Source organism: Littorina saxatilis, linkage group LG11, assembly GCF_037325665.1.
Source record: "Littorina saxatilis isolate snail1 linkage group LG11, US_GU_Lsax_2.0, whole genome shotgun sequence".
In the NCBI taxonomy this organism is placed as follows: domain Eukaryota; kingdom Metazoa; phylum Mollusca; class Gastropoda; order Littorinimorpha; family Littorinidae; genus Littorina; species Littorina saxatilis.
In genome coordinates, this window is record NC_090255.1 from 27548629 (window position 1) to 27572480 (window position 23852).

Genomic DNA, 23852 nt, shown 5'->3' on the forward strand with positions numbered 1-23852 from the left:
TACAAAAGCGAAAGAGGAGACTATATCAAGAAAGTGTATATCATTCGACGAAATTCATCGGATCTGGTCATCTTCATTATAACACATGTGCAGTTGACAACAAATCTAAATTACAAGAAGGTTTAACCCCACCATGTTTGGTCCTCTATCACTACGCAGTTACAAAATCCACTTGAAATTATGATACAACACGATGCAAGACAACTTATGCAAACACAGGAAGGAAGGCAACCTCACCTTGAAACGAACCTTTTTATATTTAGTCAAGTTTTGACTAAATATTTTAACATCGAGGGGGAATCGAAACGAGGGTCGTGGTGTATGTGCGTGTGTCTGTCTGTCTGTGTGTGTGTGTAGAGCGATTCAGACTAAACTACTGGACCGATCTTTATGAAATTTGACATGAGAGTTCCTGGGTATGAAATCCCCGAACGTTTTTTTCATTTTTTTGATAAATGTCTTTGATGACGTCATATCCGGCTTTTCGTGAAAGTTGAGGCGGCACTGTCACGCCCTCGTTTTTCAACCAAATTGGTTGAAATTTTGGTCAAGTAATCTTCGACGAAGCCCGGACTTCGGTATTGCATTTCAGCTTGGTGGCTTAAAAATTAATTAATGACTTTGGTCATTAAAAATCGGAAAATTGTAAAAAAAATATAAAAATTTATAAAACGATCCAATTTACGTTCATCTTATTCTCCATCATTTTCTGATTCCAAAAACATATAAATATATAAATATGTTATATTTGGATTAAAAACAAGCTCTGAAAATTAAATATATAAAAATTATTATCAAAATTAAATTGTCGAAATCAATTTAAAAACACTTTCATCTTATTCCTTGTCGGTTCCTGATTCCAAAAACATATAGATATGATATGTTTGGATTAAAAACACGCTCAGAAAGTTAAAACAAAGAGAGGTACAGAAAAGCGTGCTATCCTTCTTAGCGCAACTACTACCCCGCTCTTCTTGTCAATTTCACTGCCTTTGCCATGAGCGGTGGACTGACGATGCTACGAGTATGCGGTCTTGCTGAAAAATGGCATTGCGTTCAGTTTCATTCTGTGAGTTCGAGAGCTACTTGACTAAATATTGTATTTTCGCCTTACGCGACTTGTTCTTCTTCTTCTTCTTCTTCGTTCATGGGCTGAGACTCCCACGTTCACTCGTGTGCTTAGCACAAGTGGATTTGTACGTGTATGGCCGTTTTTACCCCGCCATTCAGGCAGCATACGCCGATTTCGGGGAAGGCATGCTGGGTATTTTCGTGTTTCTATAACGCACCAAACTCTGACATGGATTACAGGATCTTTTCCGTGCGCACTTGGTTTTGTGCTTGCGTGTACACACGAAGGGGGTTAAGTCACTAGCAGGTCTGCACATAAGTTGACCTGGGAGATTGGAAAAATCTCCACACTTAACCCACCAGGCGGCAGCGACCGGGATTCAAACTCACGACCTGTCGATTAGGAGGCCGATGTCTTACCACCACGCCACTGCGCCCGTAACCTTTATCAAAACTGTTAACTGCTTGTACGATACAAACAGCACAGACATAGACATAAAATTCACTTTAAATTATGATACTGCACGAAGCAAGACAATGTATGCAAACACAGGAAGGAAGACAACTTCACCGTGAAACGAACCTCTATCAAAGGGGTTGTTTAGAGCTTCCTATTGTTGTGAGCGTTAGTTTAAAAAAAATTTTTAGTAGTACATTTTAGTTTACACTTGAACAGAATATCAAGTGAGACCAGCATACTTCATTTCAGAATAACTCGCAGGAGGTTATTTTAATAGGGAGATGGAGACGAAGAAAGAAAGAAAGAAAGGAAGAATGAAAGAAAGAAACAAACAAATAATCGAAGAAAGTAAGGCTTCAAAAGTAAAAGGGAAATATAGAAACAGTAGATCAAAACTAATGCGTGCAAGTTCTTTATCGAACTGAGAAGAATTTACCAACCGAACTGAATGCGACTGTTGTGCTTTTATTTTCCTGTGCGGTAAAAGTTACTCTTCTGTTGTGAGCTATCGTTCGTAATTTTTAAAGCTACTCTGCAAAACAGAGTTCAGTTGAAGCCTGGTCCTATCAAATCCTTTACTCATATATGTTGTATTTTCACACACACACACACACACACACACACACACACACACACACACGGTACACACACACACACGGTACACACACACACACACACACATACACACACACACACATACACACATACACACATACACACACAAACACACACACACACGCACAGACACACACACACACACACACACACACGCACAATTTCATTTGAATACGTCTTTGCTCCGAAACCATATGTTCCAATGCCCGAACGTACAATGTGTGACCACCCCTTTAAACGGATGATGCGCAGAGCATATAATACCTTCGAGCCTACAAGACAGACGTTCGGGGAAACGCCGTTTTCGTTGTTACAATGGAAGGTCCTTACACAGAAGATACAATATTGCAAGAGGAAGGCGTCCAACCTCGTTCAAATCATAAACTTACTGTTCCAACGGACGCTTTCGTTGCCAAGGAAAACTTGCAGGAAGACTTCGCCAGTAGAGATGAACACGTGACAGTAATTGAGTGGAAATTAAGGTATGTCTACTTTGACTTTTCGAACAAAGAATACCAGTCTTTATTATCAATAGTATGTTCTTATGCATAGTTAATGTGTGACCCTCCACCGCGGAATGAGTCGCATGTCACCTTTGCATAATTTTTATATTTTTACATTTTCTTAAAGAGATGTTGAAGCTTTTTCCAGTGGTAAAAACCGTTTTAGAAAAGAGCGAAAACGTGTTGAGTTATAAGCCTGTGACTAAAATAATCCTTACACTGATACCTTACACCTCCCGGACGTATATAAGGCCTAGCGCAGAACCCTGCGAGGTGACATGCGACTCATTCTGTGGAGGAGGGTCACATAATATGTAAAGCGCGGAGAGCATATACACTCTTCAAAAAAAGTTAAGGATCGGATGAAAAAACGGATCTAATTATAAACAAATTGCCAAAAAATTAAACATCGACATAATCATTAAAAAATATTAATGTGTTTGAATTAACACATGAACAATGAGTCTTGACCTAGAATTTTGTTTGGCAGGCAGAGTTATTTCCCTTTGTGGGACTTCTCAAAAGCTTCTGCATTTTGGAAGAAAAAGGGTGTTTTTTTATAGCCCAATGACATTTGCGGAACGCATGCCAGGGCAAAAGGTTGTGATGCACGTGCTACATATACAACAGGGTCCTGGCTATGAACATTGCTCACCAGCTTGTGTTTAAAGGTTGACACGCTGACATAATTATGCACAGTAGCTACATGCCCCCACGATGAACACTGAGTGATTTGGATAGAGGAAGGGCAATAGGATGGCTACAAGACGGTTTTGCTGCCAGGCAAGTGGCCCAGAGGCTTGCAGTGGCTCCCTCTGTCATCATCAGACTAAAACAGAGATTCCACGCAACTGGAAGAGTGCAGGAGCGACACGTTCTGGTCGGCCCACAGTCACCACACAAAGATAGGATCCCTTCATTCAGAGGCAGGCCATGCAACAAAGAATGGCTACGGCAAACAACATTAGGCAATGCCTACCAGCTACCACCAACACTGTTTTTAGTGGTCAGACGATCCGAAACCGCTTACACAACTTTGGCTTGCTAATCACCGAGCAGCTCGTCGAGCCTGGTGCACTCAACGTGTGAGGTGGCAACGTCAGCAGTAGGCTCAGGTGTTGTTTACATATGAGTCCCGCTTTTGCTTGGAACCTGCTGATGGTCGCATCCGAGTGTGGAGGCGTCGTGGAGAGCGCTTCGCAGAAGGCGCTGTTCTGGAACGACAGCGTTTTGGCGGAGGCTCTGTGATGGTCTGGGGAGGGATCAGCACACGTCTAAGGACACCTCTGTACCATGTAGTGGGCAACGTGACCGGTGTCCGCTACCAGAATGATATCCTGCAACCCTGGTCGTTCCAGCCCTCCAAGCGATCGGCCCTCGTGCGATTCTTCAGGATGACAACGCACCTCCCCATCGCTCTGCAGCTGTAAACACCTTCATCCAGCAGGCCAGGGTCAACAGGATGCTGTGGCCAGCCAACAGCCCGGACCTGAACCCCATAGAACACATGTGGGACGAGCTTCGTCGTCGAGTACAGCAACATCACCCTCCTCCTGCCAATCTGGGGCAACTGCTGCAATAGCTCCAGCAGGAGTGGAATGGAGTTCCCAGAGCATTCATATGCAACCTGATCCACTCCATGCGCCAACGATGTGTTGAATGCCTGGCACACAACGGAGGGCACACGCGTTGTTGACACTGGTTCACATTGTTGTGAATTCCATTTTCGAGGGTTGTCACGTTTGACACACTCTAGCTAAATTGTCGCTGCCGCGTTCGATCTTTGCTTTGTTTGTCATTACTTCTTGGTTGTTCAATTATATAATTTAAAAAAATTAAAGAATTCGGTCTTGTCTGTTTTGTGTGGCGTGCTTGTAAAAAAGTGATCCTTAACGTTTTTTGAAGAGTGTACTTCTGTGGTTTGCGCTATATACGCTGTCATTGTAAGAATTATCATTATTATATTTAAGTGTGCAAAATATGTATGTGCATCGCGCATCAGCGCTGCTTTTTAAAAACAATGTTCAGTTTAGATTCCGTTTTGATTTTACTTTAAAGGGTCATGTGATGTATAAATGTTTCATTATGTTTTAGTTTTATTATTGCCTCAATGATTTAAGCCATCACATTACGCATTAATTTTACTAACAATGTCAACAAGATCAGGTATATGTTACGCTAAGTGGTAAATAGCACCAACTATAGTTAACTGTATTGTCAAGGTTATAGTACGAGTTCGTAGTGGTTATGGAGCGGAACTCGTCAGTTTGGTTCAGTTTTCTGTCCCCTGCATTCCCTAATTGTCATTGGTGCTGTGACTGACTATTGGTGTTTCACGTCCTCAAAGGAACTATAGTGCCTATTAGGGACATTATTTTGATAGGATTATAGAGAGAGGGAAAAAGAAGAAAAACAGACAAAAAAGGTGGGGGGGGGGGGCGGGGTAGGGGGTGTGTGTAAGGCCAGTAAACAGTTAAATGTTATACGATCAGATTTTCGCATATTGCAGGCTCGTACCCTTCACCTGTTTAATCTATCATCGTGTGTTACTTGGGGACAGGGCATTTAAATGAGATTTTTACTTCCAAAATGTGATTTATTTTAACAGTGAATAAAATGTGAGAGCCACTTGTTAGAGCTGTGACCTTGACCTTTATTATTCATTCAGCCAGAGTTTTCAGCCTCACACGCAAAATCACCCTAAGCAAGGAGCGACCTTCACAAGCAAGGTTCATCACTTCCTTGTGTTTCTGGCATGTTGCCTAGCAACCTTCACATCCATGGGAACGGCCTTCGGCATGGGGTCAGTGTATCTCGATATCGTGGAGTCGTACCAGACGACACGACCGCTCGCAGCTATGGTCCAGTCTCTGGCGTCTGGCCTTGGGTTCGGAGCAGGTAGGTGTACTTAGAAGGTGATCGTTAACTGCTTTTACTTAAAGGTGTGGGTTTTTTCTGATGACGAAAGCTCTGTTGTAAAATGTTGGTATATATTCCTGCACTGTCTCAGTGGGAAGCAAGTAAATACCGGTATATTCAACCTAGTCACCAAGCTGCGTGGATGGGAAACCCTTTTTAATTATTTTGTTGTTGTAATTATTTATTTAATTAATGTATTGGTTCATTTATTTTTTGGTTTATTTATTTACGTATTCATTTATTTATTTATTGATTAATATATCTATTTATTAATTTGTTGATTCATTCATTTTTTTAAATTTATCTATTCATTCTCGTCACCTAAAGGTCCAAATCAACGCATACTCTGATTCGTTTTCAAAGTTATCTGTATGTCTGCTCTCTACAAAGAGCACACGGTCTACGAACTTGTGGATGTTTCTCTTTGTCTAAAACCAAACGTTTTATATACTAGCCTGTCTGTTTTTGTTTATGCTTGTACTGTTTACAATCTTATTTAGAGTTCACATTTGTCTGGGTGGCCGAGTGGTAAACGCACTTGCCTCGGAAGCGAGAGGTTGCGAGTTCGACCCTGGGTCAGGGCGTTAGCAATTTTCTCCCCCCTTTCCTAACCTAGGTGGTGGGTTCAAGTGCTAGTCTTTTGGATGAGACGAAAAACCGAGGTCCCTTCGTGTACACTACATTGGGGTGTGCACGTTAAAGATCCCACGATTAACAAAAGGGTCTTTCCTGGCAAAATTGTATAGGCATAGGTAAAAATGTCCACCAACTAGCCGTGTGACTTGGAATAAAGGCCGTGAAATGTGAATGCTCGCCCTAATAGGCTTGAGGTTTGCTGGCCGATGTGAATGCGTGATATATTGTGTAAAAAATTCCATTTCACACGGCAGAAATTAATATTGTAAAGCGCAATGAGCATATATATGATTATGCGCTATAGCAAATGTCCATTATTATTATTATTATTATTATTATTATTATTTACTTATTGTTAACTACTTCACTTGACGGGCGCTGTGGCGTGGTGGTAAGACGTCGGCTTCCTAATCGGGAGGTCGTGAGTTCGAATCCCGGTCGCTGCTGCATGGTGGTTTAAGAGTGGGGATTTTTCCGATCTCCCAGGTCAACTTATGTGCAGACCTGCTAGTGACTTAACCCCCTTCGTGTCTACACGCAAGCACAAGACCTAGTGCGCACGGAAACGATCCTGTAATCCATGTCGGAGTTCGGTGGCTTATGGAAACACGAAAATACCCAGCATGCCTAGCCAACGAAAGCGGAGTGAAGCTGACTATGCTCTCAGAGTATAGTTTGGGGAACCCACATGGAAAAACGAGCTCACACGTCACCAGAACTTCTGGAACGCTGAAGAAGAAGAACTACTTCATTTATGATTGTAAGAAATAATTCGTTTATTTATTTATTAACTTTTCTATTTTTTTTGGGGGGGGCATGTGTGCGTAAACAGGAATTATCACGGGTCCCGTGATTGGTCACGTGGGGGGTGCGGCAACTATGGTGGCTGGCAGCTTGCTGTGCTGTGTTGGATGTATCGGAAGCAGCCTCGCCCCCAACATCTACGTTGTCATCGTCTGCTTCGGTGCCGTCACGGGTAATCTGCCTGGAATTATTAATGTTACCACTTCATTTCCATCATCACCTTCGTCGTCGTTGTCATTGTAATCTTTATCACCATTGCCGTTGTCCCCAGCATTATCATCCTGGTCGTCGGCGTTGTCGTCATAATGGTCATCGTCACCATCGTCTTCGTCACCATCACTATCATTATTATCATCATGATCATGATCATCAACATCATCATCATCATCATCATAATCATCATCATCATCATCATCATCATCATCATCATCATCATCATCATCATCATCATCATTATCATCATCATCATCATCATCATCGTTACCATTGTTGACAGTAAGAGGGCTGTCATACAGGCGACTCAGTCGTTGCGATTCAGTCGTCGCGATTCAGTCTTTGGCCGATCGCACATCACATCGTAGGCCATGACCCGTCACACTATGAACGATAGACGAACGATTGACGAACGATAACTCCACGCGAGCGGGGCGGAAGTGCCGTGTCACGGCAAACGCGCTTTGCGAGAGCAGACGCTAAATGTTCGAACGTCGCTCTACCTTTCTGAAAAATTCCTTTCAGCATTACGCCTTTGCAAGAAATAAAGTTCCCAGACAGCTGCAATTAATGTTTTCCGACCGCTGTACACGCCTAAAACGTCTCCTTTATATCTGAGTAAAAAACTGTTCTTCCAAAAAGTTTTGAATCGACGAAGAGACGCTGTACGCCACTGTCCGCCATTATTTTACGTCACGGCGTCAAGGCCGCAGTAACGCGTTCTGATTGGCTCTGTTGGCTCTGCCCCTGCGATTGACCGACGACTGGATCGCAGGAATAGAACATGTTCTAAACCTCAAAGCTACGAGGGAATCGCATGAGACTGAGTCGCAGACTTGTCGTAGCTGTTTTCTACGACTGAGTCGGCTGTGTGACAGGGTAAATCACGCGACTCAGTCGCATGTGTGACAGCCCTCTAACATCAACATCACAATCTTTTTCATCTGTTGTCCCGGTGCAATTTTAGTCTCAACGGGAATATAGTATTTTCTTTGTCTATTTATTTGTTTATCCACGTCCTGTTCGGTTTGAATGTTTGTCTTTGAGTCTGCGTTAGTTAAAACGATGGTTACACATACGCTGAGCAGAGTAGGCTGCGACAAACAAGTTTAAAGCCGTTGTGTTGCGAATACAGAGGACATATTCTTGGCAACGTTGAGCAAGTCATGTCCAAGATTTCTGTTACTTTCATTTATTTCTAGATCGTTGTGCGACCACAAACTGCATTGTTTTTGCTCTCGGGCCGTAGTTAAATGGAGGTAGAATGTCTGAACGTGATTTAAAGAAGTATCATTCGGCGTAAAAGCATAGATATTTCGAACAATAGCTTGAAATATGTGATACTCACCGATAGCAATAAGAAGCGACGCAGACTGTATGAGCAGGCTACACTTTCGATCTTTATCTATGTTTTTCTTCTTCAGGATTCGGCGTATCCTGCTGCTTTCTCTCGGCGTCAGTCATCGCAGGGACGAGTTTCCAGAAGAACAGCAAGGTGGTGCTCCCTGTGGTTTCCATGAGCGGCGGGGTGGGTATGACCGTGTTCCCTTACATGCTGCGCTGGCTGGTGGATGAATTCACCCTGAAGGGCATGTTCCTCATCCTGGCTGGTGTTTCCTTGAACTCCGTCCTCTTCGGCATTGTGATAAAGGTTTTCGATGCTAGCAGAGACCCTGCCCCTGGAGAAGACGAACTTGAAATTCATGTCGAAGAGGTGACAGTCTCAGAAAGGCAAATAGGCAAAGAGTCTCGGAGAAGGATAAGTATGTATGACGAAGAGACAGGTATTGTTACGAAATCGCACAGTAAGATCAGCATCTGCAAGGAGGAGATACATGCTGCCATGGAATCAGAGAACACGGAGAAAGGGAGATGTAAGAAACTGACGAAAGAAAAGAGCGTCCTTGATGACAACGAAGAAACATCAGATTTGGAAAACGTCTCTGACGTTTCGTCTAACATTATCATGCACTCACCTGGTGAAGGGGACATTTCAGATGAACATTTCCAAGAAGATAGAAACGAAACACGCAGACAAGCGGAAAACGGTAGTGCAAGTCACACAAGACAGAACGGAATGGTCACCGAAAGAAGAAGTGAACAGGAAAGAAAGGAGGTTCCATACAACGAACATGGTCGGAATAAGGACATGATGTCGAAGACTTTGTCAAGACGGGGACACATCAATGTCAGCTTTGAGAACGACGTTGATGACATGGAGACTGCTCTTCACGTGGATGAATGGAACAGACATCAAGAACCCCGGGGTATGATCAAAGAATCGTCTGCTGTCAGTCTATCAAAGAAAGTACAGATTTCAAGGTAGGGTATTCTCTGTTCCTCTTCTTCTTACACTTGTGTTGACAACACTTGCAGCTACTGTACTTGTTGTTGTTGTTGGTGTTGTTGTTGTTGTTGTTGTTGGTGGTGGTGGTGGTGTTGGTGGTGGTGTTGTTGTTGGTGATGATGTTGTTTGTGTTGTTGTTGTTGTTGTTGATAATGTTGTTGTTGTTTTTGTTGTTGTTGGTGGTGGTGGTGGTGGTGTTGTTGTTGTTGTTGTTGGTAGTGGTGGTGGTGTTGTTCATGTTGGTGTTGTTGGTGTTGTTGGTGTTGTTGTTGTTGTTGTTGTTGTGGTTGGTGTTGATGTTGGTGTTGTTGTTGTCGTTGTTGTTGTTGTTAATGTTGTTGTTTTTGTTGTTGTTGGTGTTGTTGTTGTTTTTGTTGTTGTTGGTGGTGGTGTTGTTGTTGGTGTTGTTGATGTTGGTAATGGTGGTGATGTTGTTGTTGTTGTTGTTGTTGTTGTTCGTGTTGTTCATGTTGTTCATGTTGTTGTTGTTATTTTTCTTCTTCTTCTTCTTTTTCCCCAGCTTCTTCTTCTTCTTCTTCTTCTTCTTCTTCTTCTTCTTCCAATTAAGTACACCGTCTCAGATCTGGCTAAATGTTCACATGGCAAAAGCCCATCCCTCCACAGTGGACACACACCGTGAAGCAAGGCCCTTGGTGATCGCTGTGCACAGTGGCAATTGTTTCGCGAATAAATATCTTAGTGGACTCCAGTAGCTTTTGTGTGACGTTAACTCATCCAAAACATCCTCGCTCTACATAACGTATGTTTGAAAAACTTGGTGAGCAGTCGTTGGATGTTGGGTTTACATATGTGTCTAAGTGAAAGGATTATCCTGTCCGATGAAGCAGCCTGGTCAGATCTGAGAGGGTGAGCCAAACTCGTTTCCCGAGAAGCAGTGTGCCTTTGACTAACACGAAAGCCAGACGAAAACGGTCAATCCATGCTCTTGTTTTCAGTCTAGCAGATGATACACAAAGCCAGACTAGAACGGTCAATCCATGCACTTGGTTTCAGTCTAGTAGATGACACACAAAGCCAGACTAGAACGGTCAATCCATGCTCTTGTTTTCAGTCCAGTAGATGACACACAAATCCAGACTAGAACGGTCAATCCATGCTCTTGTTTTCAGTCCAGCAGATGACACACAAAGCCAGACTAGAACGGTCAATCCATGCTCTTGTTTTCAGTCCAGCAGATGACACACAAAGCCAGACTAGAACGGTCAATCCATGCACTTGTTTTCAGTCCAGCAGATGACACACAAAGCCAGACTAGAACGGTCAATCCATGCTCTTGTTTTCAGTCCAGCAGATGACACACAAAGCCAGACTAGAACGGTCAATCCATGCACTTGGTTTCAGTCTAATAGATGAAACACACAGCCAGACTAGAACGGTCAATCCATGCACTTGTTTTCAGTCCAGCAGATGACACACAAAGCCAGACTAGAACGGTCAATCTATGCACTTGGTTTCAGTCTAGTAGATGACACACAAAGCCAGACTAGAACGGTCAATCCATGCACTTGTTTTCAGTCCAGCAGATGACACACAAAGCCAGACTAGAACGGTCAATCCATGCACTTGTTTTCAGTCTAATAGATGACACACACAGCCAGACTAGAACGGTCAATCTATGCACTTGTTTTCAGTCCAGTAGATGACACACAAAGCCACCCTAGAACGGTCAATCCATGCACTTGTTTTCAGTCTAGTAGATGACACACAAAGCCAGACTAGAACTGTCAATCCATGCACCTGTTTTCAGTCTAGTAGATGACACACAAAGCCAGACTAGAACGGTCAACCCATGCTCTTGTTTTCAGTCCAGTAGATGACACACAAAGCCAGACGAAAACGGTCAATCCATGCTCTTGTTTTCAGTCTAGCAGATGATACACAAAGCAACAACACAGAGACGGACGACGTAACGCAACGACGACCGTCAACGGCCGCTGGTCGGAGAAGATCTTCAGTGTATGAAGCGCTCCAGGTGGGCCTCGTTCACAACACACGCTGGGTTCTCGTCACCATTGCTACTTACTCCCGCTTCCTGTCCTTCAACCTACCAGGTGAGTGGTGGTCATCGTCACCATTGCTACTTACTCCCGCTTCCTGTCCTTCAACCTACCAGGTGAGTGGTGGTCATCGTCACCATTGCTACTTACTCCCGCTTCCTGTCCTTCAACCTACCAGGTGAGTCATGGTCATCGTCACGATTGCTACTTACTCCCGCTTCCTGTCCTTCAACCTACCAGGTGAGTGGTGGTCATCGTCACGATTGCTACTTACTCCCGCTCCCTGTCCTTCTACCTACCAGGTGAGTGGTGGTCATCGTCACGATTGCTACTTACTCCCGCTTCCTGTCCTTCAACCTACCAGGTGAGTGGTGTTCATCGTCACCATTGCTACTTACTCCCGCTTCCTGTCCTTCAACCTACCAGGTGAGTGGTGGTCATCGTCACCATTGCTACTTACTCCCGCTTCCTGTCCTTCAACCTACCAGGTGAGTGGTGGTCATCGTCACCATTGCTACTTACTCCCGCTTCCTGTCCTTCAACCTACCAGGTGAGTGGTGTTCATCGTCACCATTGCTACTTACTCCCGCTTCCTGTCCTTCACCCTACCAGGTGAGTGGTGGTCATCGTCACCATTGCTACTTACTCCCGCTTCCTGTCCTTCTACCTACCAGGTGAGTGGTGGTCATCGTCACCATTGCCACTTACTCCCGCTTCCTGTCCTTCTACCTACCAGGTGAGTGGTGTTCATCGTCACCATTGCTACTTACTCCCGCTTCCTGTCCTTCAACCTACCAGGTGAGTGGTGGTCATCGTCACCATTGCTACTTACTCCCGCTTCCTGTCCTTCAACCTATCAGGTGAGTGGTGTTCATCGTCACGATTGCTACTTACTCCCGCTTCCTGTCCTTCTACCTACCAGGTGAGTGGTGTTCATCGTCACCATTGCTACTTACTCCCGCTTCCTGTCCTTCAACCTACCAGGTGAGTGGTGTTCATCGTCATCATTGCTACTTACTCCCGCTTCCTGTCCTTCAACCTACCAGGTGAGTGGTGGTCATCGTCATCATTGCTACTTACTCCCGCTTCCTGTCCTTCAACCTACCAGGTGAGTGGTGGTCATCGTCATCATTGCTACTTACTCCCGCTTCCTGTCCTTCAACCTACCAGGTGAGTGGTGGTCATCGTCACCATTGCTACTTACTCCCGCTTCCTGTCCTTCAACCTACCAGGTGAGTGGTGGTCGTCGTCACCATTGCTACTTACTCCCGCTTCCTGTCCTTCAACCTACCAGGTGAGTGGTGGTCATCGTCACCATTGCTACTTACTCCCGCTCCCTGTCCTTCACCCTACCAGGTGAGTGGTGGTCGCCGTCACCATTGCTACTTACTCCCGCTTCCTGTCCTTCAACCTACCAGGTGAGTGGTGTTCATCGTCACCATTGCTACTTACTCCCGCTCCCTGTCCTTCACCCTACCAGGTGAGTGGTGTTCATCGTCACCATTGCTACTTACTCCCGCTTCCTGTCCTTCAACCTACCAGGTGAGTGGTGGTCATCGTCACCATTGCTACTTACTGGCGCTCCCTGTCCTTCACCCTACCAGGTGAGTGGTGGTCATCGTCACCATTGCTACTTACTCCCGCTTCCTGTCCTTCAACCTACCAGGTGAGTGGTGGTCGCCGTCACCATTGCTACTTACTCCCGCTCCCTGTCCTTCACCCTACCAGGTGAGTGGTGGTCGCCGTCACCATTGCTACTTACTCCCGCTTCCTGTTCTTCAACCTACCAGGTGAGTGGTGTTCATCGTCACCATTGCTACTTACTCCCGCTCCCTGTCCTTCACCCTACCAGGTGAGTGTTGGTCATCGTCACCATTGCTACTTACTCCCGCTTCCTGTCCTTCACCCTACCAGGTGAGTGGTGGTCATCGTCACCATTGCTACTTACTCCCGCTTCCTGTTCTTCAACCTACCAGGTGAGTGGTGGTCATCGTCACCATTGCTACTTACTCCCGCTTCCTGTCCTTCACCCTACCAGGTGAGTGGTGGTCATCGTCACCATTGCTACTTACTCCCGCTTCCTGTCCTTCAACCTACCAGGTGAGTGGTGGTCATCGTCACCATTGCTACTTACTCCCGCTCCCTGTCCTTCACCCTACCAGGTGAGTGGTGGTCATCGTCACCATTGCTACTTACTCCCGCTTCCTGTCCTTCAACCTACCAGGTGAGTGGTGGTCATCGTCACCATTGCTACTTACTCCCGCTCCCTGTCCTTCACCCTACCAGGTGAGTGGTGGTCGCCGTCACCATTGCTACTTACTCCCGCTTCCTGTCCTTCAACCTACCAGGTGAGTGGTGTTCATCGTCACCATTGCTACTTACTCCCGCTCCCTGTCCTTCACCCTACCAGGTGAGTGGTGTTCATCGTCACCATTGCTACTTACTCCCGCTTCCTGTCCTTCAACCTACCAGGTGAGTGGTGGTCATCGTCACCATTGCTACTTACTGCCGCTCCCTGTCCTTCACCCTACCAGGTGAGTGGTGGTCATCGTCACCATTGCTACTTACTCCCGCTTCCTGTTCTTCAACCTACCAGGTGAGTGGTGGTCATCGTCACCATTGCTACTTACTCCCGCTCCCTGTCCTTCACCCTACCAGGTGAGTGGTGGTCATCGTCACCATTGCTACTTACTCCCGCTTCCTGTTCTTCAACCTACCAGGTGAGTGGTGTTCATCGTCACCATTGCTACTTACTCCCGCTCCCTGTCCTTCACCCTACCAGGTGAGTGGTGGTCATCGTCACCATTGCTACTTACTCCCGCTTCCTGTCCTTCACCCTACCAGGTGAGTGGTGGTCATCGTCACGATTGCTACTTACTCCCGCTTCCTGTCCTTCAACCTACCAGGTGAGTGGTGGTCATCGTCACCATTGCCACTTACTCCCGCTTCCTGTCCTTCACCCTACCAGGTGAGTGGTGTTCATCGTCACCATTGCTACTTACTCCCGCTTCCTGTCCTTCAACCTACCAGGTGAGTGGTGGTCATCGTCACCATTGCTACTTACTCCCGCTCCCTGTCCTTCTACCTACCAGGTGAGTGGTGTTCATCGTCACCATTGCTACTTACTCCCGCTTCCTGTCCTTCAACCTACCAGGTGAGTGGTGGTCATCGTCACCATTGCTACTTACTCCCGCTTCCTGTCCTTCAACCTACCAGGTGAGTGGTGGTCATCGTCACCATTGCCACTTACTCCCGCTTCCTGTCCTTCTACCTACCAGGTGAGTGGTGGTCATCGTCACCATTGCTACTTACTCCCGCTTCCTGTCCTTCAACCTACCAGGTGAGTGGTGGTCATCGTCACCATTGCCACTTACTCCCGCTTCCTGTCCTTCAACCTACCAGGTGAGTGGTGTTCATCGTCACCATTGCTACTTACTCCCGCTTCCTGTCCTTCAACCTACCAGGTGAGTGGTGTTCATCGTCACCATTGCTACTTACTCCCGCTTCCTGTCCTTCTACCTACCAGGTGAGTGGTGGTCATCGTCACTTCTACTTGTACATCCAATATAACGGGAAGTCGACAACCCTTTCGCCTTCAACTGACAACTCTATGTTTGCAAAATTATTTTTCGCTCTCTTTACACATTATTGTGATACTTTAAGATTCAAAGACTACTTTTAGTTTGTTATTCTTACATGTTTTTCATTCTTACATTTTTGTCCAGGGATCTTTCTCACCGACATCGGCAGAGAGAGAGGACTAAACGTGGAGCTCGGGACACACCTGCTGGTGATTCTGTTCTGCTCTAACGCGGTAGGGCGGGGGTTGCCAGGACTAATACTTTACATCCGTCACTTCTCGGCTCTTGGGATGCTTGGTTTGACCACACTTTTCGCAGGGTTATCTGCGTATGGCTTCACACTGCTCGACTACTATGAAGTTGGTGAGAGTATGTGTGTGTGTGTGTGTGTATGTGTGTGTGTGTGTGTGTGTGTGTGTGTATGTGTGTGTGTATCTCTGTGTGTGTGTGTGCGTGTGTGTGTGTGTGTGTGTGTGTGTGTGTGTGTGTGTGTGTGTGTGCGCGCTTGTAAAGCGTCATACTTACAAATAATGCTGAACACACGTTCATCAGACGGCACTGTGGCGACCGCATTGTGTAAGCTAATTTGAAATTGTTATTAAATATGCTTGAACTCAGTTTGGACTCTCCAGCAGAATATTTAAAATCTCATATTACATGAAACTGTTGTTTAAAGCTATTCTTGACATGTGCACATTGTTTTAAGTTCTAGCCGTCTCACATACTGTAGTTGACTATGTCAAGAGCACTCAGTTGTCTATGTTACCTAAATCTTGTTACACAATAAGCCAACTTGCTTGCCTGCATGTCAGGGCTATATTTTAGAAACAAAATTAAGAATAAGATAATGTGTAAGGTTTTGTACACGATTAGGAACCCGGTAGAGAACATGATTTGGAGTGTCAAGTATCAGGGTATATATCCTCACAGAAATATTTGAAATGAAATAGAAAATATAGTTATGTAAAAGTGTCAGTTGGACCCAGACGTTTTGTGGGGCACATTTATTTTGTGTCTGTAGTGAATGTATGTTTGTGTGTGTGCTTGTTTTTCTTACGTAAGTGGTGCTGTTAATGTGTTCTTATACATGTATTTACAAAGAAGAAAAACATGTCAAAAAGAACAATCTTGTTTCTGCTTCAGACAACGTGTTCGCTGGCTACGCCGTGGTGTGTGCGCTGTACGGAGTGTTCTATGGAGGATGTATCACGTGTTGCACACTGTCTTGTCTAGAACTGGTCAACCTTCCCCAGTTCGCCCAAGCCCTCGGCTACCAGTTCTTCATCGGGGGTATCAGCTCTATAGTTGGAGGCCCTATTGGGGGTTAGTATTTGCTTTAAACAGTATTTTGTTTATTATTTTACAAAGCCATGTAGTTCGTCAATCTTCCTCAGTTCGCCCAAGCCCTCGGATACCAGTTCTTCATCGGGGGTATCAGGTCTGTAGTTGGAGGCCCTATTGGGGGTTAGTATTTGCTTTAAACAGTATTTTGTTCAGTATTTTACAAAGCCATGTAGTTCGTCAACCTTCGCCAGTTCGCCCAAGCTCTCTGCTACCAGTTCTTCATCAGGTGTTTCAGCTCTGTAGTTGGAAGCCCTACTATTAGGGGTAAATATTTGTTCTTCATCGGGGGTTTCAGCTCCGTAGTTGGAGGTCCTATTTGGTTTAAACAGTAGTTTGTTCAATATTTTACAAAGTCATGTAGTTCGTCAACCTTCGCCAGTTCGCCCAAGCTCTCGGCTACCAGTTCTTCATCAGGTGTTTCAGCTCTGTAGTTGGAGGCCCTATTGGTGGTAAGTATGTGGTTTAAACAATGTTTTGTTCAGTACCGTATTTTACAAAGCCATGTAGTTCGTCAACCTTCGCTAGTTCGCCCAAGCCCTCGGCTACCAGTTCTTTATTGGGGATTTCAGCTCTGTAGTTGGGGGTAATTATTTCGTTCAAACAGTATTTTGTTCAGTATTTTACAAAACCATGTAGTTTATCATAGCAAACGCGCACAACAATATAAACTTAGTATTTTTCATGCTATTGGGGTTAGGTTTTCTGCAGCTTGAAAGGGAATTTGTGTTAGCATCCCTGATTGAAATAACGTATTCTTAATAATGTGTGCGTGCCTTGCTCGATCGAGGAACGTTTTTTTAGGCCAAAAAAAATAGTCTGTTTACGGTAACCCGACCGACCCTATTTTTTTGCGCGACCCTAGACTTTTTTTTGGCATTTGGGGAAAAAAAAAAATGTTTTTTTTTGCAAAATAACCTAAAAATATGTTTTTTGGGGAAAAAAAATAAATAAATAAATAAAAAATGCCGACCTACCGACCCTATTTTGTGGCCTATGTTACCGTAAACAGACCTATTTTTTTTTTTGCCTTACATTGGTAGGGGTGAAACGAAACCCCTGGCTGACGGGAGGGTGCAACAAGGAACGAAATATTGTCGTTACTGTGGAAAACGTCTGTACCTCCGAGCACTGTGCAAGCTTCTTGTAAGCTCGAGCGTGTTTTAATGCTTGTTGCGTATGTACAGTGTCGATGCTCACACACTCAAGCCCACACCACACCACATACACACTCAAACACCCATCACGCACACACACACACACACACAAATATGCACACACACACACACACACACACACACACACACACACACACACACACACACACACACTATGCTCTTGGTTTCTTTTTTGTTGCAGGTTGGCTTAAGGATTATACAGGCAGGTACAACTCTGCATTCTACATGATACTGATCCAAGGATGCATCGGTGCTGCTGCTTCCTTTATCGGTATGTGTTTCGGCCCGAAGTCTAAAGCAAAGCGAGAGTCCAGAACCACACCTGCAGCCCTGGGCAAAAACGCCTTTGGAAAAGGTGATCGTGAAGTCTATGTTGGAACAGTCACAGAAACGTATGATCATGGAGATGCATTTGGAAAAGTTGGCCTCAGAGCCGATATTGAAGAAGGCAGAGAAATGAATAAGAAAACACATGTTGAACTTGAAGATGTACTCACGCGCCTTTGATTAAGTTTGAAGTGTGTTTGAATAAAAACAACTGATATCCTTTACATTCCCTGTTTTCTGTGTGTGTGTCTCCATGTCTACCTATAACGACAGTTCGATTATATTATTGTCATTACAAAAGTGGAAACATGTTTTTCATGTTTTCAAAACGTTCTCCAATGGACGTTTAAAATCAATTGCTATCCGCTGGCCCAAGGACTCTCTCGGCCCGGATGCAGCCAATCATTCCTCCGAACTTAAGAATATTAAAAGTTCAAATGACAGATTTAGACGCGGTTAGTAGGGTTGGTTGCTTGTTTTCTTTTAACGTCTATTCAACAGCTATGGCTATACGGGGCCGGTGCAAGTTTGTTGCTGGTCGGTAGGGAGGGATGACAGTGTTTGATGAGCACACGAAGCCTGAAGTGAAAACCCCAAATACAATTGTCACACACGCATTCTGACATACGTCACATCACAGCACACTCTCAGTCAATATTCGTTCTCGCATCAATATAGGTACACGACAAAGAACGTTTTTACAGTTTATATACAGCTTCACCAAAATGAAAAGGTTTCAAAACAAATCATTAAGAATACAGAATACAGAATCTTTAATTGCCCAAGCTTGGGAATTTGTGATGACATTGCGGTTAAGAAACATGTCAATCCAGCCATATACACCAACACCCGCATCATTTATACAAACTGATCAACAACATTCATCCAACATTATCCTTCAACGTGGCATGTGACGGTAATGGGGTTACAGATATCGTGCATTTCTGAGTCAGTCCCCTTGTTGCCGTCGGCGTTGATAAATAGTTTTGGCGATACAGATCCTTTGGTGAGGCTCTGAGCCATGGGTCATACACGTCAAATGAGGCAGGGTGAGGCTTTTCTTTATTTGGTGTTTAACGTCGTTTTCAACCACGAAGGGTTATATCGCGACGGGGAAAGGGGGAAGATGGGATAGAGCCACTTGTCAATTGTTTCTTGTTCACAAAAGCACTAATCAAACATTTGCTCCAGGGGCTTGCAACGTAGTACAATATATTACCTTACTGTGAGAATGCAAGTTTCCAGTACAAAGGACTTAGCATTTCTTACATACTGTTTGACTAAAATCTTTACAAAAATTGACTATATTCTATACAAGAAACATTTAACAAGGGTAAAAGGAGAAACAGAATCCGTTAGTCGCCTTTTACGACATGCTGGGGAGCATCGGGTAAATTCTTCCCCCTAACCGGCGGAAACAGTTGGCGACACTCATGACGAAACCGGCATGAATAGAAACAATACATGCTGTTGATGTAGTAGGAACGCAAACAAATGTAACGGAGATTAGCATCAATTTGTTCTGCCCCTGCTTCAAAGACTAGCAGATCCAGTATTGCCATGACAAGGTAAGGGAGAAAATTCACGACGAACACCACGGTCAGAACGAACAACATGAACGTTGTACGGGAAGGAATGTGTTGGACTTCACTTTCCAGGTTTGTAGAGCGGCCTGGTGTCGTCCTGGTGGCAGCTTTTCTCTTTGCTCCAATGTCCTTTTTTCCGACGTCGATAAGTTGATTTCCATTTTGTGGTGGCCCTTCTGATGTCATGTGAATGGCTGCGGGTTCTTCGGTCTTTGAACTGCCCCTGACGTCAGCATGTCCCTGGTGATATAACTGATGTTCGTACAGTTCAGCAAGTGAGCAGATGTCTGTTTCAATCATGACAATAGTATCTGCATCACCTGACTCCGTCTGGTGAGGCCGTTCCTTTGTCATCTTTGAGGTGCTCTCGTTGTCAGCAAGTGCGTGGTGATTTGAGGTCTGCCTGTCCTGTCCAGCAACTGCGCATGTGCCCGTTTCAATCACGGCTTTTTCTTGCTCTCTTGATTTAGTATGATAAACCTTTTGTTGCGTCGTTTTTGAGGTGTGCAAGACAACGCTCCTTGGCTCTTCGACTGTCCGAAGTCGTGGCACTTCGGCAAGAGGTCGTGTTCCTTGTTCTGTGTCCGTGTCATATCCAACTTGTCCCGCATTCTTGATCTTTTTGAAAGAAATCACACTGATTGTCGTTGAACTATCAGACGTTTCTTTGTTTATGGTGTTTGTGGCAGTCTTTCTTGTGTCGCCACCCACACACATATGCTAATTATTTCTACATATGTTGACCGAATAACTTCATATTTGGTGTAGCCTACATTAACTTCAACTAATGCATGAGATGTCCACACAGTGGCAAGTGTGTTGGTGCAAAATACCCGTGTGACTTGGAATAATAGGCCGTGAAAAGTAGGATATGCGCCGAAATGGCTGCGATCTGCTGGTCGATGTGAATGCGTGATGTATTGTGTACAAAATTCCATCTCACACGGCATAAATAGATCCCTGCGCCTTGAGTCCGAGTCTGGAGATACGCGCGCGATATAAAACTTCATATAACAATTTCAAAAACACGTTGTGGGATGGCCGTGCATAAGTTGAAGTGAGTGTATACCAACTATGAAATAAATTGGTCAACAAATGTAGAAGTTGATAGCATTTTTGTACGTGGTATTTTGTTTTGGGTCACCCTGTACTATACTTTAAAAAACATCTCCAATCATGCAATACAGTTTTCTGTATTAATTAGATAAACATGAAAAGGGGGACGCTATGTTTATGCAGTGTCATAGTACCGATCCTGTTCATCGACATCGGTTGTTGTTTACAGGAGGTGGTGGTGGTAGGGGTGTGTGTGTGTGTGGGGGGGGGGTGGCAATTACCCCTAATGTTAACAAACGTAAACAGAGCAGATCCGAATGTGTGCGTTTGTGCGCGTGCACGAACGTGTGTGTATGTGTGTGTGTGTGTGTGTGTGTGTGTGTGTGTGTGTGTGTGTGTGTGTGTGTGTGTGTGTGTGTGTGTGTGTGTGTGTGTATGTGTGTGTGTATGTGTGTGTGTGTGTGTGTGTGTGTGTGTGTGTGTGTGTGTGTGTGTGTGTGTGTCTGTTTGCGTGTGTTTGTCTCTCCTAATGTTCGTTCAAAATTCTGAAAAATGACTTATTGAAGTCAGTCCTCTGTGAAAAGACGTCGGATAGTTGTTTAAAAGATGAATGGATCTATTGACAGATAGATCCATGGATTGTGTGACTGATTTGTTGCTTCTTCATAGTTTTTTGAGAGTAAGAAATATAAGAGCACCCTTCACAGGTGTGTGTGTGTGTGTGTACGTGTGTGTGTGTGTGTGTGTGTGTGTGTGTGTGTGTGTGTGTGAATGCGTGCGTTCGTGTGTGTATGTGTGTATGTGTGAGTGTGTGTGTGTGCACGTGAGTGTGTGTATGTGTGTGTGTGTGTGTGTGTGTGTGGGTGTGTGTGTGTGTGTGTGTGTTTGTGTGTGAAAAGGCACTGCTCACAAATTAAGAAACGGACCAGTGAGGATGATGTTTTCGGCAGAACATGAATTCTGATTTTTTTTTTTAAACACTTATATGCTCATTTTTTCAATACTAAAACAACATGCAAATCAAAACTGTGAACAACATCATATCAAATAATTGACACTAAGTCATTCCCTTCTATATAAAAAGAAACAAGTCGTGTAAGGCGAAATTACTACATTTAGTCAAGCTGTGGAACTCACAGAATGAAACTGAGCGTACTGCATTTTTTCACAATGACCGTAGTCCGCCGCTTGTGCATATTAAACGGAGTGAAACTGACGAGCCTGTTTAGCGCGGTAGTGGTTTCGCTGTGCTGCATAGCACGCTTTTCTGTACCTCTCTTTGTTTTAACTTTCTGAGCGTGGTTTTAGTCCAAACATATCATATCTATATGGTTTTAGAATCAGGAACCGACAAGGAATAAGATGAAATTGTTTTTAAATCGATTTCGGAAATTTAATGTTGATCATAATTTTTATATTTTTAATTTTCAGAGCTTGTTTTTAATCCAAATATAACATAATTATATGTTTTTGGAATCAGGAAATGATGTAGAATAAGATGAACGTAAATTTGGATTGTTTTATATAAAAAACAATTATTACAATTTTCAGATATTTAATGACCAAAGTCATTGATTAGTTTTTAAGCCACCAAGCTGAAATGCAATACCGAAGTCCGGCCTTCGTCGAAGATTGCTTTACAAAAATTTCAATCAATTTGATTGAAAAATGAGGGCGTAACAGTGCCGCCTCAACTTTTACAAAAAGCCGGATATGACGTCATCAAAAGTATTTATCGAAAAAAAAAATCAAAAAAATCCGGGGATATCATTCCCAGGAACTCTCATGTCAAATTTCATAAAGATCGGTCCAGTAGTTTGGTCTGAATCGCTCTACACACACACACGCACAGACAGACAGACAGACAGACAGACAGACACACACACACACACACACACACACACACGCACACACACACACACGCACACACACACACACACACACACACACACACACACACACACACACACACACACACACACACACCACGACCCTCTTCTCGATTCCCCCTCTATGTTAAAACATTTAGTCAAAACTTGACTAAATGTAAAAAGTATCATATCGTATGTTATGTCATGTTATGTTTTGTTATGTTAAGTTATTTTATGCTACGTAACGTTATGTATTCTTACTTTATCTTATTTCATTTTATTTCATCCTAACTTTTCTTATCTTATCGTATCTTTGTCTTGTCTTGTCCTGTCTTGTCTTGACTTCTCTTGTTACGTCACGTCATAACCGGCACGGTTGGCATAGTGGTAAGGCGTCCGCCCCGTGATCGGGAGGTCGTGGGTTCGAACCCCGGTGTCAAAATAATGTGACTGGGTGAGACATGAAGCCTGTGCTGTGACTTCTGTCTTGTGTGTGGCGCACGTTATATGTCAAAGCAGCACCGCCCTGATATGCCCCTTCGTGGTGGGCTGGGCGTTAAGCAAAAACACAACCAAAAAAAACGTCACGTCACGTAACGTCACGTCACATCACGTCTCGTCTTGCCTGTCGTTTATTTTCTTATCTGGTTTTTATCTTATCTAGTCTTATCTTATCTTATCGTATCTTATCTTATCTTATCTTATCTTATCTTATCTTATCTTATCTTATCTTATCTTATCTCACATGATGACATATGAAGACATATTGACAGCATTTATTACACAAATCAGTTTCATCTCTTGAGAAATAATCCATAACCAAAGAGACTGCCAACGTTCCAACATTTAGAATAAAAAAACCAAGACGTTTGTTATTGACACAACAATACGTTACATTCACACATATATCGACCCAACGGTCTTTAAAGTGCACAGACAAACAATGAGTAACAAGAACTTAGCTTGATCGAATGTTTCGGCCGCTTGTTGGGAAAGTCCCAAGCAAATGAATGATGTCTCATTGTTTGCATACGCACTTCAAAGACCGTTGGGTCGATATATTTGTGAATGTAACGTATTGTTGTGTCAATAACAAACGTTCCAACAACCTACCTTTCTTGTTTTGTTTTTTTTATTCTTGAGAACTGTACATTCAAATTACATCTTTAACAGCATAGAGTTTACTTCCTCACAATGCACATAATCCCACACTTACAATAATGACATTTTTATGTAACAAGTTGTTTTTGTTATTTTTTTGTTTGTTTGTTATACGGTTCAACAGATCCATTGGGTTTGATGTCAAGCTAACACAAAAGCAACGTT

The 23852-nt window shown here is 43.9% G+C and overlaps 1 protein-coding gene across 1 annotated transcript; it reads left to right on the forward strand.

Moving 5' to 3' along the window:
- Positions 1–2412: 2412 nt before the first annotated feature.
- On the forward strand, positions 2413–18239 carry LOC138980159 (uncharacterized). Its single transcript, XM_070352985.1, has 8 exons — positions 2413–2628; positions 5318–5547; positions 7037–7180; positions 8646–9543; positions 11453–11640; positions 15312–15530; positions 16311–16490; positions 17868–18239. The coding sequence occupies exons 1-8, from the start codon at positions 2462–2464 to the stop codon at positions 18191–18193; spliced, it is 2352 nt and encodes a 783-aa protein (XP_070209086.1). The 5' UTR covers positions 2413–2461; the 3' UTR covers positions 18194–18239.
- Positions 18240–23852: the final 5613 nt, after the last annotated feature.